Consider the following 15,315-nt stretch of genomic DNA (forward strand, 5'->3'; position numbering starts at 1 on the left):
GGAGGTAGGGAGCTTGTCTTGCATGCAGAAGGATGGTGGTTCAAATCCCGGTATCCCATATGGTTCCCTGAGCCTGCCAAGAGCAATTTCTGAGCGTGGAGCCCTGCAGGAGTAACCTCTGAGTGCTGCCGGGTGTGATGCCCCCCCCCAATAAATAAACAAAAAAAAAAGTAGAAGAGCCAAAATTTGAATTCAAGGAAAATTATATTCAAGCCACACTGGTGATGCTTAGAGTTTACTCCTGGATCTGCAATCAGGAATCTCTCCTTGCAAGCTCTAGAGACCATATGGAATGCTGAGGATCTGGGGGGGTCAGCTGTGTGCAAGGCAAGTGCCCTAGCTGTTGTACTATCATTCTTGCCCCCACAACTCTGACTCAGTCTCTGTGCAGTGGTACTCTCTGGGCAAATAGCTTGTATTCCTCAAAGTGGTACTTTATGCCCCCCCCCTTTTTTAGTTAAAAATACTCTGAATTGGGGGGGTGGAGAGAAAGCACAGCGGTAGGGTGTTTGCCTTTCATGAAGCCAAACCAGGACTGATGGATGGTGGTTCAAATCCCAGCATCCATATGGTCCCCAGTGCCTGCCAGGATCGACTTCTGAGCGCAGAGCCAGAAATAACCCCTCAGCGCCACCAGGTGACCTCAAAACAAACAAACAAAAACACTGAATTGGGGCTTGAGTGATGACACAGTAGTGGGGCGTTTGCCTTGCACACGGCCAACCAAGGATGAACCAGGTTCGATCTCCGGCACCCCACGTGGTCCCTTGAGCCTGCTAGGAGTGATTGCTCAGTGTAGAGCCAGAAGTAACCCCTGAATGCCTCTGGGTGTAGCCCAAAAAGCCAACTCTGAATGATCAAAATATGATATAATTTTTGTATGTGCCTAGAGTACAGATAGACACATTAGTCTGAGACTATTAATGAACTCACTTATGATACAGTAATATATCACAAGATTATCAGTCCATAATTTTTATTTTATTTTCTTTCCCTTTTATTAGGGGGAGGTAGCTCAGGGCTTACTTCTGGCTCTGCCCTCAAGGATCACTCCAAGGACACAGGAACCAGATGTGTTATTTGGGATAAAACTCAGGTCAGCTGCATACAATGCAAGTACCCTGCCAGCTGTACTGTTGCTCTGGTTACATAGATGTATAGTATTTTTTTAACCATTTTTGAAACATCATGTCCATGGCAACACTTATTTTAAGTCTGTCTCACAGTTAGCATTATCATTTGATCTTAGAAATACTTGGCTTCCCACAATACAAACAAAAATCATATTCTGCTGCTTTGTTTCATGAAAGTGATTAAGCACTTGTATAAAACTCATAGGAAATTAATGACTCATATAACGGAAAGTATTTACTAATGTGACTTTTGTCGCAGTTGCCAAGTCGACGGTTTGTTTCCACGGTAACCAGTGAGTCACACATTGTCACGAACTAACTTCACTGCTTTTGTTTGGTATGATTTGGACAGCTTTCTTACAGCTTTGTGCATGTGCATATGTGTAGATGTGTTTGCTAACACAATGGAAATTATCGTCAAAGGGCTGAAGAGATAGTCCAGTGGGCTGAGCACTTGCTTTGTGCATAGCTGACCTAGGTTGATCCCTAGCATCCCATATGGTCGTTAAAGCACCACCAGGAGTGGTCCCTGAGTGTAGAGCCAGGAGTAAGTACTAAGCACTACCAGGCTTGGCCAAAAACAAACAAACAAAATCATCAGAAAATACATTAGAGATCATAATTAAAAAACCTACTGAAGGGCTGGAGCCAAAACTCGGCAGGTAGGTTGTTTGCTTTGCATGTGGCCGACTTGGGTTTGACCCCTGGCATCCCATATGATCCTTTGAACCTGTCAGGAGAGATTTCTGAATTTAGAGCCAGGCGTAATCCCTGAGTGCTGCCAGGTGTGGCCCCAAAACTACAACAACAAAAACATTGTAAGTGGGACCTGGAGTGATGGCACAAGCAGTAAGGCGTTTACCTTTCAAGTGACTGACCTAGGACGGACCATGGTTCGATCCCCCAGTGGCCCATATGGTCCCCCAATCCAGGAGCGATTTCTGAGCACATAACCAGGAGTAGCCCTTGAGTGTCACCAGGTGTGCCCCCTCCAAAAAAAAAAACATTCTTAGGGTACAAGATGATAGCACAGGCAAGTTGACCTGGGTCCTATCCTTGGCATTCCATATGGTCTCTGAGCCTACACAGAGCCAGGAACAGGGTCACTGGGTGTGGTCCCCCCAGAAAACATTTTGAGTAATTGCTTTAGGTACACAAATTTTTGTTTGTTTTTGAGCCATACCCAGCAACACTCGAGTTACTCCTGCCTCTGTGCTCATAAATCATTCCTGGCAGGCTTAGGGGACTATATAGGATGTCAGGTATTGAACCCAGGTTGACTGTGAGTGAGGCAAACACTGTGCTATTGCTCTGGCCCCAAGGTACACAAATTTTTATAGAAAAATAGTTTAATATTCCAGAGCTATTATCTTTATATTATAAAACTGAAAAATTATTTCTGTTATTACCTTTTTCTTCCTGATGTCTTATTAAGAAAGGCCACACTTGACCATTTTTAATAGAGGCTATTCCCAGCATTGAGTACCCTGTTTTTCCTAGAGATATTTACCCTGGTGATAAAAGCCAGCTGTTGATGGATCTAGTAGTTCTTGTGGGTACTAGGGCTTACTGTAGTAGTGTCTACCAGAGATATAAACCTAGTGGTTCTTAGGGAACTCTGCAGTGCAAGGTATTGAATTCAGGCCTTGTACAAAGTAGGCATGTGCTCTCTACAACTTGAGAACTATCTCCCTGGCCCAGTTAGCAATATTTTAAGCTCACAAAATCTCCTTATCTGTTTTTGTTTGGGGGGGCACGTTGATCCTGGGAATCAAATCTGGGTCTTGCACAAGCAAGGCAATTACCCTACCCATCGTACAACTCTCTGGACCTATGTTTACATTTTGTAAACATTCATTTGCAATATTGGCTTGTTTGAGATACTTAGAACTTTCCAGAAACAAGTTGAGAAATAAAGGGGGGTATTAGGACCTTTTTCTGGGGAACCAGACTGAATGGCATGATGGCAGACATCAGTTCAGTTGGTTCTTGCTGGCCTTCCCCTGGTAGCAGTGTCTTTTGCTAAGAAATGGAAGACATTGAGTTTCTCTGTGAACAGAAGTAGATCCCATCTACAGGACAGTGTTCTCCATTGACAGCTGAGTTGGAGAGAGATTCCTTTCTAGAAGGCATGACTAAACACATTAGAATTAAATTAGTAATGTGGAAGTTGAAGGGGAAAATTGATGATACAAACATAAACAAAGGCACACCAAAGAGAAATAGTGTAAAGTATATGGGAACTGCAAACATTGTGAAGTTGCACATTAGGAGAAGAAACTTAAAGAGGCAAGGGCCTGCTCATGAAAAAGCCGGAGTGAGAAGGTCGGATCTAATCCTGTAAGATATGGGTAAACAGTGAAGGGTTTTAAGTAGAAGAATGACATCAGATTTGTGTTTTAAAGGTTGCTCTCTCTGATAGCAAGGAGGAAGGTAGATTTGATGGAGGGCTTATATATGAGGTCATTGACATATTTCAGGAAGGAAGTTTTAAGAAACTGAATTAAGATTTGGTGGTAGTTTAAGAGAAAGGTTTGATTTAAGAATAGTCTTGAGGTGTGCTTTGCCAGTTACCCTCCCTCACCACTTATCTACGGCTCTCTGCAGAGACAACAATCTGAGTACAGCTCCAGGTATGCCAGTATTTGGGCTGATATCCACAGGACTTTTTTCCAGACTGAGTGTGAGCACCATCTTCCCCACCGCTTCTACTTCTAGAAGCCCTGGTAGCCAAAACCATGTTCCACAAAAGCCACAGTATGAACAATATTCTTTGGAATTTCACACAACTTCATTTTTGTTTTTTACTGTTGTCCCTTTAGAAACACACCAATTTAGATGCCAGTGTGTACCTGAAGCTACCTAATCATGGTAAGAAACAAATGAAGTAACAGAATGGTCAGCTAGCCACTAGAGCTTTCTAAACCTTCTGACAGTGACTTAATGACCTCATTGGAGATAGAATAATTTTTCACAAATTTGCTTGTCACTGTACTTTTTTCTCTTCCTTTTTTTCTTTCTTTTCTTTTTTCTTTGTTAATCATTTAATCATTTCACTTCCACTTACTTAGAACCAAATATATTATGATCAGCTATGTCATTTAGTGATACATGTTCTTTAAAATAAATTAAAAATATTTTTAATTTGTTAAAAAAAAAACTTTAAAAAATATAAAAAAAATTAAAAAAATAAAAAAAAATTTTGAGGTAACAGATGCAAGAATGTGAGGCTCAGACTGTTTATCTATGATCATGCCTGACATTCAGTCAATAAATGCCTTTGCCTTTACTTAATATCTTTACTCAAAATTTCTGTCCTCAGCATATTTGAATTATATGATATTTTATCATTAACTAGACTCGGCATTCTATACATCAGATCTCCAGAACTTACTCTTTTTGCATAACTGAATGTTGTCTGCATCGACCAATATCTCTCCAGTTTTGCCACATTTTCCAACTTGTGGCAGAGCAAGTATCCTATCTGTGTTCTGTCAGCTGCTTTATATTCCACTCGAAAGTGAGGTCATGCAATGTCTGTCTTTCTCTCTGACCTGTTTTACTTAGCATAATACATTTTAGGAACATCTCTGTGTCTATGTTTTCTCCTATTGTAGCTGAATAATATTCCATTATACATATTCTCCCATTCTCTTTATCCTTTCATCTGTTGACTTAGTTTTTTATCTAAATATTTTAAGTTAAGCTACAGTGAACATGGCCCTGCAAATATCTCTACAGAACACTGATTTCATTTCCTTTGGATATAAACTGATGACTCATATAGTGATTCTGTTTTTCATTATTTAAGGAAACTTTGTACATTTTTTTGTGATGGCTATGCCAATTTACATCCCTGCCAACAGAGTACAATGTTCCCTTTTCTCTACATTTTCACCAGTAGTTATCTCCTATTTTATAATAAGATATTCAAATAGTTATATGAAATTGTTCTTGCCCACTTCTTTTTTGTTTTTGGTATTGTTTTTGGGGCTACAATCAGCAAATTCAGGCATTGTTCCTGGCTCTGCTCTTAGAAATTACTGCTGGCAAGTTTGGGGGATTATATGAGATTACTGGGCTCGAATCCAGTTCGGCCTCATGCAAAGCAAACACCCTACCTGCTGTTCTATTGCTCCAACCCCTCTTGCCCACTTCTTTTTTTAATATTTTAATTGATATCTTTATTTAAGCACCATGATTACAAACATATTTGTAGTTGGGTTTCAATTATAAAAAAATAAGAACATATCCCTTCACGAGTGCAACCTTTCCACCACCAATGCCTTCCATCTTTCTTTACCCCAAACCCTGCCTGTATTCGAGGCAGGCATTCTATTTCTCTCACTCACAACTGTTGTCATGATAATTATCAGTGTAGTTATTTCTCTAATTAAACTCACCAGTCTTTGTGGTAAGCTTCTTATTATGGACTGGTCCTCCTAGCCCTCGTCTCTGTTGTATCTGGGTGTTATCACAATAATGTCTTTTATTTTTCTTAAATCCCACAGATGAGTGAGACTATTCTTTGTCTATCTCTCTCCCCCTGACTTATTTCACTCAGCATAATAGTTTCCATGTACATCTATGTATAGGAAAATTTCATGACTTCATTTTTCCTGATGGCTACATATACATTGTGTATATGTACCACAGTTTGTTTAGTCACTTATATGTCGTTGGGCATCTGGGTTGTTTCCAGATTCTAGCTATTGTAAATAGTGCTGCAATGAATATAGGTGTGCAGAAGGCATTTTTGTATTGTGTTTTTGTGTTTCTAGCATACAATATGATCCCCTGGCACTGCCAAGTGCAATCCCTGAGTGCAGAGCCAGGAGTACATCCTGAGCACAGTTGGGAGTGCTCCCTCCCTCCTACCCCCTTCAAGATATGATTAATGAGTATAAGAAGGAAAAATTTAGAATTTGAAGTTGTTTCCTTCTTCATAATATGTGACCTCTAGATGAGATGGAGGCATCAACCATGGCTTCTCAGAATCAGGGAAAGGAGACACCATTGCTCTGTTTCCCATCTACCCCTCAAGTCTTCCTCCATGGAAACCACAAACTAATTTTTTCATATTGTTTGTTATCAAAAACTGGCAGATGGAATTATTTAAAAATTAGTTTACCAAGAACAATCAATGCTGGTAGGAATGCTATCTAGTCCAGCCCTTATGGAAAACAATATGGAGATTCCTCAAAAAATGGAAATTTGAGTTCCCATATATCCAATTATACCACTCCTAGGGATATATCCTAGGAACTAAAAAATGCAATACAAAAATCTCTTCCTCACATTGTAATTGTACATTGCAATGCTATGTACAATAGCCAGACTCTGGAAACAACCAAGATGCCCTTCAACAGATGACTGGCTAAAGAAACCATGGTACATATCCACAATGGAATATTATGTAGCCATCAGGAGAGATAAAGCCATGAAATTTTCCTATACATGGATGTACATGGAATCTATTATGCTGAGTGAAATAAGTCAGAGGGAGAGAGAGAGAGAGATACAGAATAGTCTCATTCATCTATGAGTTTTATAAAAATAAAAGACATTATTGTAATAATGCCCAGAGATGAGGTCTGGAATGTCCAGCTCACGTTTTGAAGCTCACCGCAAATAGCGGTGAGTGCAGTTAGAGAAATAGCTACACTGAGAACTATCATAACAATGTCAATGAGTGAGGGAAGTAGAAAGCCTATCGAGAATACAGACTGGGAGAATACAGGTGGGAGAATTGAGGGGTGGGACATGGGGGAATTGGTGATGGGAATGTTGCACTGGTGAAGGGGGGTGTTTTTTTATGACTGAAACCCAACTACAATCATGTTTGTAATCAAATAAGGATATTATTTAAAAAAATAATATTTAAAATAAAATAAAAATATTTATTTTAATATTTAATATTTAATATTTAAATAAAAATATTATTTTAAATAATATTTAAAATAAAATAAAAAATAGTTTACAGAATGTTTGTGAGAATTGTTATATCTAACAATGGGATTATTAAAGTCTTTTAGTGTTTACTGAGCTGTTTACTGCAAATTGAACCATTTGTGTTTTTTGTTTGTTTATTTAATTTACTGTGCTTTTACTGGGCTGTCAATATTATGGAATTTTGAGGTGCTGATCCAGAGCTTCAGGGTCTGTAGAACTGGGACAATTGTCAGCCTACCCTCCTCCTGAGAGGAAGCCCAAATTTCTCAACCTGAAAACCAGTCTTTCTGAGAACCAGGAGTTTGGGAGTTGCATCAACTTGGTGTCTCTTCGGAGATTAATCATGAAGCAGTGAAGATTTGCCACTTTATGCCTCACGCTCCCCTCACCCCTATTGGGTACCATAGACCTCTATTTTAAAGATTTGTGGATTTTCTGGCTCTCGGGGGACTATAGTCAGTGGTTTGGAAGAATTACTCCTGGCTCTGGGCTCAGGAATCACTCCTGATAGAGTTGGGGTACCATATGGGGATGTGTGGTTCGAGCCCAGTCGGTTGCACTTAGAATACCCCCCCAGGAGTTCTATCCATTTTGTAACAAGTCCAGATTTCATCTTTTCTTATTGCTGAGTGGTACTCCATTGTGTCCATGTACCACATCTCTTTATCCACTCATCAGTTGTTGGATACTTAGGCTGTTAACAAATCTTGACTCTTTTAAATAGTGCTGCAATGAACATAGATGTGTTAATGATCACTTTATCTCCTTTAAGCACCCAGTTCTTGTCCAAAGTAATCACATACCATCATTGTCAGAATAACCCATTGTCATAATGGTCCCTTCTCTGCCCTAACTGCACTCCTCCACTATTTATGGCAAAATTTTTTTTTACCATGAACTGGTCCTCCTGGCCTTTGTCTCTATTGTCTCTAGATATTATTATACTATCTTTAATTTTTATCTTCACTTCACAAATTTGTGAAATCATTCTATGTCTCTCTCTCTCCCTCTCACTGACTTTGCTCATCATAATACTCTCCATATCCATTCATCTATAAGCAAATTTTATGGCTTCATTTTTTTCTAACAGCTGCATAGTATCCCATTGTGTAGATGTACTAATTTCTTTAGCCGCTCATCTCTTCTCAGGCACTTGTGTTGTTTCCAGATTTCGGCTATTGTGACGAGTGCTGCAATGAACATAGGAATGGAGAAGGATTTTCTGCACTGTGTTTTTGGGCTCCTATGGTACATTTCTGGGAGTGAAATTACTGGATCATAGGGAAGCTCAATTTCTAGTTTTTAATGACTGTCCTTACTGAATTCCAAAAAGTCTGGACCAGTAGACATTCCCATAGGCAGTAAATGAGAGTCCCTTTCTTCCTGCATCTGTACCAACACTATTCTTGTTCTTTGTGATGTATGCCAGTCTATGGTGTGAGATAACTCCTTATTTAGATTTGCATCTTTCTGATAATTAGTGATGTGGAACATTTTTTCATGTGCCTTTTAGCTATCTGTATTTCTTCTTTGAGGAAATGTCTGTTTAGTTCTTCCCATACGTGGTTGGGGTTAGATTTTTCTTCTTGCTGAGTTCTACCAGTGTCTTTTATATCTTGAATATCAATCTCTTATCAGGGTATATAATTTGTTTTCTCATTCCGTGGATAGTTTTTGTATCCTAATCATTGTTTCCTTTGAGGTGCAGAAGTGTCACAGTTTAGTATAGTCCCAATTGTTTATCATTGCTTCCACTTGCTTGGCCACTGGTGTTTCAACCTTGAAGATGCTTTTTGCTTCAATATTATGGAGTGTTCTGCCTATTTTTCCCTTTGGATGCCTTATGGTTTCAGGTTTGATATCAAGGTCTTTAATCCATTTTGATTTGATCTTTGAACGTAGCATTAAGGAGTGGTCTGAGTTCACTTTTTTGCATGTGGATGACTAGTTTTCCCAACACCATTTGTTGAAGAGGCTTCTCTTAACTCCACTTTGTATTTCTTGCTCTTTTATAAGGATTATTTGATAATCTACCTGAGGGTCATTCTCAGGATATTCAAGTCTATTTCATTGATCTGAGAGTCTGTCTTTATTCCACTACCATGCTGTTTTAATGACTACTGCTGTAGAGTACAGTTTGAAGTTATTGAAAGTGATGCCTCTCAAGGATTCCCTGAGGATTTCCCAAGGATTGCTTTAGCTATTCGTGGAAGATTATTCCTTATTAATTTCAGGAGTGTTTGATCTATTTCTTTGAAAAATGCCCTGGGTATTCTTATAGAGATTGCATTAAATCTGTACAATGTTTTAAGTTTGTTTGTTTGGTTTGGTTTTATTTGGGGTTATACCCAGCAGCACTCAAGGGTTTAGAAATTGTTGAGGTTGGAGTGATGGTGCAGTGGTAGGGTGTGTCTACCTTGCACAGACCGAGGTTGGATCCCCCTGTGTCCCATATGGTCCCCTAGGCCAGGAATGATTTCTGAGAGCGTAGCCAGGAGTAACCTCTGAGCATCTTCGGGTATGGCCCCAAAACAAAACAAACAAACAAACAAACAAACAAAAACGAAACAAAAAGAAATTACTCCTGGCAGGCTTAGGGACCATACAGGATGCCAACAATCGAACCCATGTCCATCCTGGGCAGTAGTGTACAAGGCAAATGCCCTACCACTGTGCTATCACTCCAGCCCTAAATCTGTACAATGTTTTGGGAAGTATTGCCATTTTATTGATATTAATTCTTCCAATCAGTGAGTAGCGTATGTGTCTCCGTTTCCTTGTGTCCTCTTTATTTCTTGAAGCAGTGTTTGTAGTTTTCTTTGTGTAAGTCTTTAACCTCTTTAGTTAAGTTGACTTTTATATACTTGATTTTCTGAGGCACAATTGTGAATGACATAGTTTTTTTTTTTTAAAAAATAACTCTTTATTCTCTTTCATTATTTCTATATAGAAAAGCCATGGGTTTTGCGTATTAATTTTGTAGGCTGCCACCTTACTATACAAACTTATTATTGTTTCTAGAAGCTTGGTAGATTATTTAAGATTTTCTAACTATAGTATCATGTCACCTCATACAATGAGAGCTTGACTAGAAGTATAATTTTTGTTTATTTTTAGGGTCTGTTATTATAGTATATGATCATATCATCCACAAATAGAAATCATTACACTTTCTGATGATATGAATTCCTATCTTTTTTTTTGTTTTAATTACTATATTTAGAACATCCAGTACTTTGTTGAATAGAATTGGTGAAAGCATGGTGCTGATGCAGGGACTATGTCAGTTCTAAGGTTGGGATCCAGGATTCAGGGTTGAACAGTTGATGTCTAAGCCAAGTCCCCATGACAAATATTCAGGGTGGAAGACAACCCTGTATTATAAAATTTATGGGTTCTTATCCCCATTAGGTAAAAACTTCTTTCTATACATAATATTTCTCCATTTTAGTGTGCCTATGTAAAAAGGAATGATGCAATATTATATTATTGGTACATTTGGGGATTAAAAAAATAGCAAATGATACAATCTCTGTGCCCTAGTTTTGACTTGAGCTCTTATCCCAAGCAAGACATTTCTACTAGAATTTCTTACTAAGCAGAACAGCAAAAAAAAAAAAAAAAAAAAAGTGGGGGGATGGAGGAGGCTTACCTGTACATATGGAAATAAGCACACTAAGGCATAAATATTAAGGAAGTAAACATACAAACAAAGTCTTTTGAGAAAGTCTAAGGAGGGGACAAGGTCAAGGGCACATTTTTGTCCTGAACCGTGGTCTTGTGGAGTCTGAGAAATGGTTTTCAGCAGTAAGGAATCAGGTAGTGTCCTCGAGGTGGGGTCCCTTTAGAGCTGAATCCAGAGGCCAGCAACAGTCCACATTGAGGAGAGGTGGAATAAAAAGGGCCACATAGAACGAGTCAGCAGGAGCAGTGGCTACAGCTTCTTGCCAGGGTGAGATATGGGGGGCTTGAGGGTATCATTTCACTTTAGAGTTGGTGTGGTCTATCCTAGAAAAGATTCCATGTGCACTTGAGAAGAATGTGTATTCTATTTTCTGAGGATGTAAGGCCCTTTATAAGTTCGTTAGTCCTAGTCCTTGAATCCTATTGCTAAGACATTAAATGCTGATTTTAGGTCCTCCTCTATAGGTTCTGTGCGCTTTGGAGGACTTGGAAGTTTGCTAGGATTTCTCCTCATATCTCAAGCTAATGGTGTCTTCCTTAGTTTCCCCACTGTTCTTTGCATTGGGTGGGTTGGATTGCAGGGGTTTCAGGGTGTTTAAAAAAAGGATTGTGGGGACTTGAGCGATAGTGCAGTGGTAGGGTGTTTGCCTTGCACGCGGCAGATCCAGGGCAGACCGCAGGACTGTGGTTTGATCCCCAGCATCCCATATGGTTCCCCAAGCTAGGAATGATTTCTGAGCACAGAGCCAGTAGTAACCCCTGAGCTTCACCGGGTGTGGCCCAAAAACCAAAACAAACACACACAAAACTGGTCTGTTTAATTGTGTAAGAGGTGGTTGGAGGCATATCTGCTTTGGGGGTCTATTTTAGGTAAATGAGGTTGCCCAAGTATGAAAGAAATGTGCACTAGTTTGATGGGTTGTTCTTCTGGTTTGGGGATGTATATTTTCTGTGTGTGCACTGGGTTTTTGTGATGGTGTCTGGGAGGTCCAGAGGTGGAAGGGTGGGAGAGGGACTGTCTTGCATGCACAAAATTTCTGGGTTGACCCAGGGTTCCCTGAACCCCACCTTCGCCGAATTAGGGTTTGCAACGATAGTGTTTGGTGGGATTGGTGCTGTTCTCACCGGCCTTTTTGTCCTGAGCAAGCTTGAGGCTTTTGCGTTGGCATCTGGGAGCTGAATTTCTTTTCGGAAGTATCCATTGTCTCCTCTTTCATTTCTGTCTTTGTCTTTTTTTAAAATGGGTCTACTAGGATATTTTTTTTCTCTCAAAACCAATTATTTTGCTACTTTTTCTTTTTAGTTTTTATATTTTCTGATTTATGTTTTAGATTCATGACCCAGTATTTACCATTTTTTCCCTTCTGCTAAGTTTGGTTTAATTTATTGGTTTTTCCCCCCCCTACTTTTGAGGTATAAAGTTAGGGTTAATTTATTTGAGTTCATCAGTTTGGTTTTTTTGTTTTTATTTATTTATTTATTTTTGGTTTTGGGGTCACACCCGGCAGTGCTCAGGGATTATTCCTAGCTCCAGGCTCAGAAATTGCTCCTGGCAGGCATGGGGGACCATATGGGATGCCGGGATTCGAACCGATGACCTCCTGCATGAAAGGCAAACGCCTGGGCCCGGAGAGATAGCACAGCGGCGTTTGCCTTGCAAGCAGCCGATCCAGGACCAAAGGTGGTTGGTTCAAATCCCGGTGTCCCATATGGTCCCCCGTGCCTGCCAGGAGCTATTTCTGAGCAGACAGCCAGGAGTAACCCCTGAGCACCGCCAGGTGTGGCCCCCCCCCAAAAAAAAAGAAAATCAAAACTGAGGCCAGTGTGATAGCACAGCAATAGGGCGGGCATTTGCCTTGCATGTGGCCAACACCAGACGGACCCCAGTTCAATCCTCAGCATCCTATATGGTCCCCTGAGCCTGCCAGGAGCAATTCTGAGTGCAGAGCCAGAAGTAACCCCTGAGTGCTACTGGGTATGACCCAAAACAAAAACAAAAACAAAAAAAAAAAGAAAATCAAAACTGTTGATTCTGGATTCTTTTGCGTTTTTCTTTGCCTATTCCAGCATTCTATTTATTTCTCTCTGTTGTATTTTCTTCCAGATAGGGAAAAAATGTGTGTGTGTTTATGTGTGTGTGTGTGTGTGTGTGTGTGTGTATTTGTACTCCTTGTATACTACCAAACTTTTGAGTCAAATAGGCCTAGACTGCTATTTCCTGCATAAATCACCTTGAATTCAATAATGTCTCTCCTATGCTTATCTAAAGAGTGAGAACGGCCCCACCTACCTCCCTAAATCATTTGAGATTAAGTCGTTTATTGAAAACTCATTAAATGGCAGCTGTGTTACTGTTAGATTAGAAATAAAACTATGGCAGTAGTCAGTTGTTGTTTTTTTCTCCAGTCCCTCACCCCTGGCTTCCAATAGCTCATTTTAGGATAATTATTGTTTTTATGTGTCTCTTATACTAATCATAAACCCTGCCAGACTCGGAAAATTGTTGTTGTTCTTTTTTTTTTTTTTTGGTTTTGTTTTGGAGCCACACTTGGTGGAACCCAGGGGTTATTCCTGACACTTCTAGTGGGCCTGGGGACCAGATGGGATGCTGGGGCTCAAACTCGGTTCAACCATGTGCAAGACAAGTGCCCTACCCACTATGCTATCACTCTGGCCCCACTTATCTTTATATTTTAAATACCTGGTGCATACTCAGCACACCATATAAAGCAATGTGTTTGCGTATTGAATGAATGAACAATAAAACTTCAGTTAATATTGAACATATTGATAATTCACTTATTTTTTGTTTCCTGTAGATAATAAAAACCAAAGATTTTAATTTCATAATGTGAAGAATTTGTTTTCTCTTGTATTACTGTTTCCAAATATTGGCCTTCAAATATCACTTTTTACCTTATAGACTTGAGTGAAAAAAAAAAGTATGTCTGCTTTTTTTTAACATGTCATCAATAATAGTGAATTAATGGGTCTTTGTATTTTTTTCTTTCAGGGAGGTGGTGCAGGCAAACTGTGTTCACTGGAGGAAGAAGTTCTCGTTTATGTGTAAAATGAGTGCAAGTGCCACCACAGGCATCCTGGATCCCTGTGTCTACAGAGTGTCTGTGAGAAAGGTATAAAAATCGTCAGTGACATCTCTCCCTTCAGAAACCAAAATTAATTCCATAGTCATTGCCTCATTTTGTTTAGCTCTACATTATCATTAGAGTCGTTATGTATAATTTTACTTGTCACTGGTACAGCAATGACTTAACTTGTATGGTTACTCTATTTAGGAATCTGAAGTTACAAACTAAAGCATTATTAAATAACCTTCAGCTTACTATCATTGTCCATATGAGTGCTACTCTAGCTTGAATTGGGGGCTATAGATTTCTCTGTGTCCTCATTTGTATCATTTCTTTTCTTTGTTAGGCATTTTTAGAAACTCTCTATATATCATCTCTACTAACACCCCTGAAAATGGTTTTGTTTTTCATTTTCAAGAAAAATAAGGTTCAGAGAGAATTTTACTTTCTGTATTCACTTTTACTTAGCTAAAAATGGCAAAGTAGAGGTTGGGGTGATGGCACAGCAGTGGGGTATTTGCCTCACACAGAGCTGACCCAGGATGGGCTGGGTTTGATCTCCAGAGTCCCATGTAGTCCCCTGAACCAGGAGCGATTTCTGAAAGTGGCCTAGTAGATATATATAGGACACTACATTCCTAGAAAACTGGATATACATTCTTCTCCAGTGCACATGGGTCATTCTCTAGGATAGACCACATGATGATCCATAAAACATACATACATAAAATCCAGAGGATAGAAATTGTACAGACTACTTTTTCAGGTCACAATGCACTGAAATTAGAAGTGAACTACAAAGGGACACAGAAGAAAAACTTTAAAACCTGGATATCAAACAGGTCACTACTGAACAACCAGTGGGTCAGAGAGGAAATCTAAATATTCCTAAAAACAATTGCAAATGAAGACACAAATGATCAGAACTTTTTTTTGGGGGGGGTCACACCCAGCAACACTCAGGGATTACTCTTGGCTTTACACTCAGAAATCACTGCTGGCAGGCTCAGGGACCATATGGGACGCCGGGATTCGAACCATCACCCTGCATGCAAGGCAAATGCCCTACCTCCATGCTATTTCTACAGCCCCTGATCATAACTTTTTAAAAGGTCCAGGAGAGCAAATTGGACAAGGGTGCATGAAGTGCATTTGCAGTGCACATTCAAATCCTGACACTGCCTAACCCTCTGAGCACTGCTCAGTATGGCCTACAGACCCCCAGCTGAGTAGTTCTACATCCTCAGGCTCTATGATTGCCAGTAGAATCAGTAAGAATTGCTGTCAAGTCCACCGAGCACAGTTTGGGAGGCCCATAAATAAATAAACAAATACATTTCAGACTTTGTTTTATATTTTGCATGGTTTTTGAATTGTTATAGCATTATACATATAGGGTTTAAAATTAAGTAAAGAAAGAATTAAAAAGAGGAATCTCTTGCCTTATACTCATGTCC

The 15,315-nt window shown here is 39.6% G+C and overlaps 1 protein-coding gene across 1 annotated transcript in view; it reads left to right on the forward strand.

Annotated features, from left to right (window-relative positions):
* EEIG2 (EEIG family member 2) overlaps positions 1-15,315 on the forward strand; it is an 81,463-nt gene that overhangs the window by 25,341 nt on the left and 40,807 nt on the right. Inside the window, exon 2 of the mRNA XM_049765763.1 lies at positions 13,783-13,903. Within this exon, the coding sequence (XP_049621720.1) occupies positions 13,783-13,903 (121 nt within the window). The remainder of the gene's footprint in view (positions 1-13,782; positions 13,904-15,315) is intronic.

The sequence above is a fragment of the Suncus etruscus genome, chromosome 19 (genome assembly GCF_024139225.1).
Source record: "Suncus etruscus isolate mSunEtr1 chromosome 19, mSunEtr1.pri.cur, whole genome shotgun sequence".
NCBI classification, from domain to species: domain Eukaryota; kingdom Metazoa; phylum Chordata; class Mammalia; order Eulipotyphla; family Soricidae; genus Suncus; species Suncus etruscus.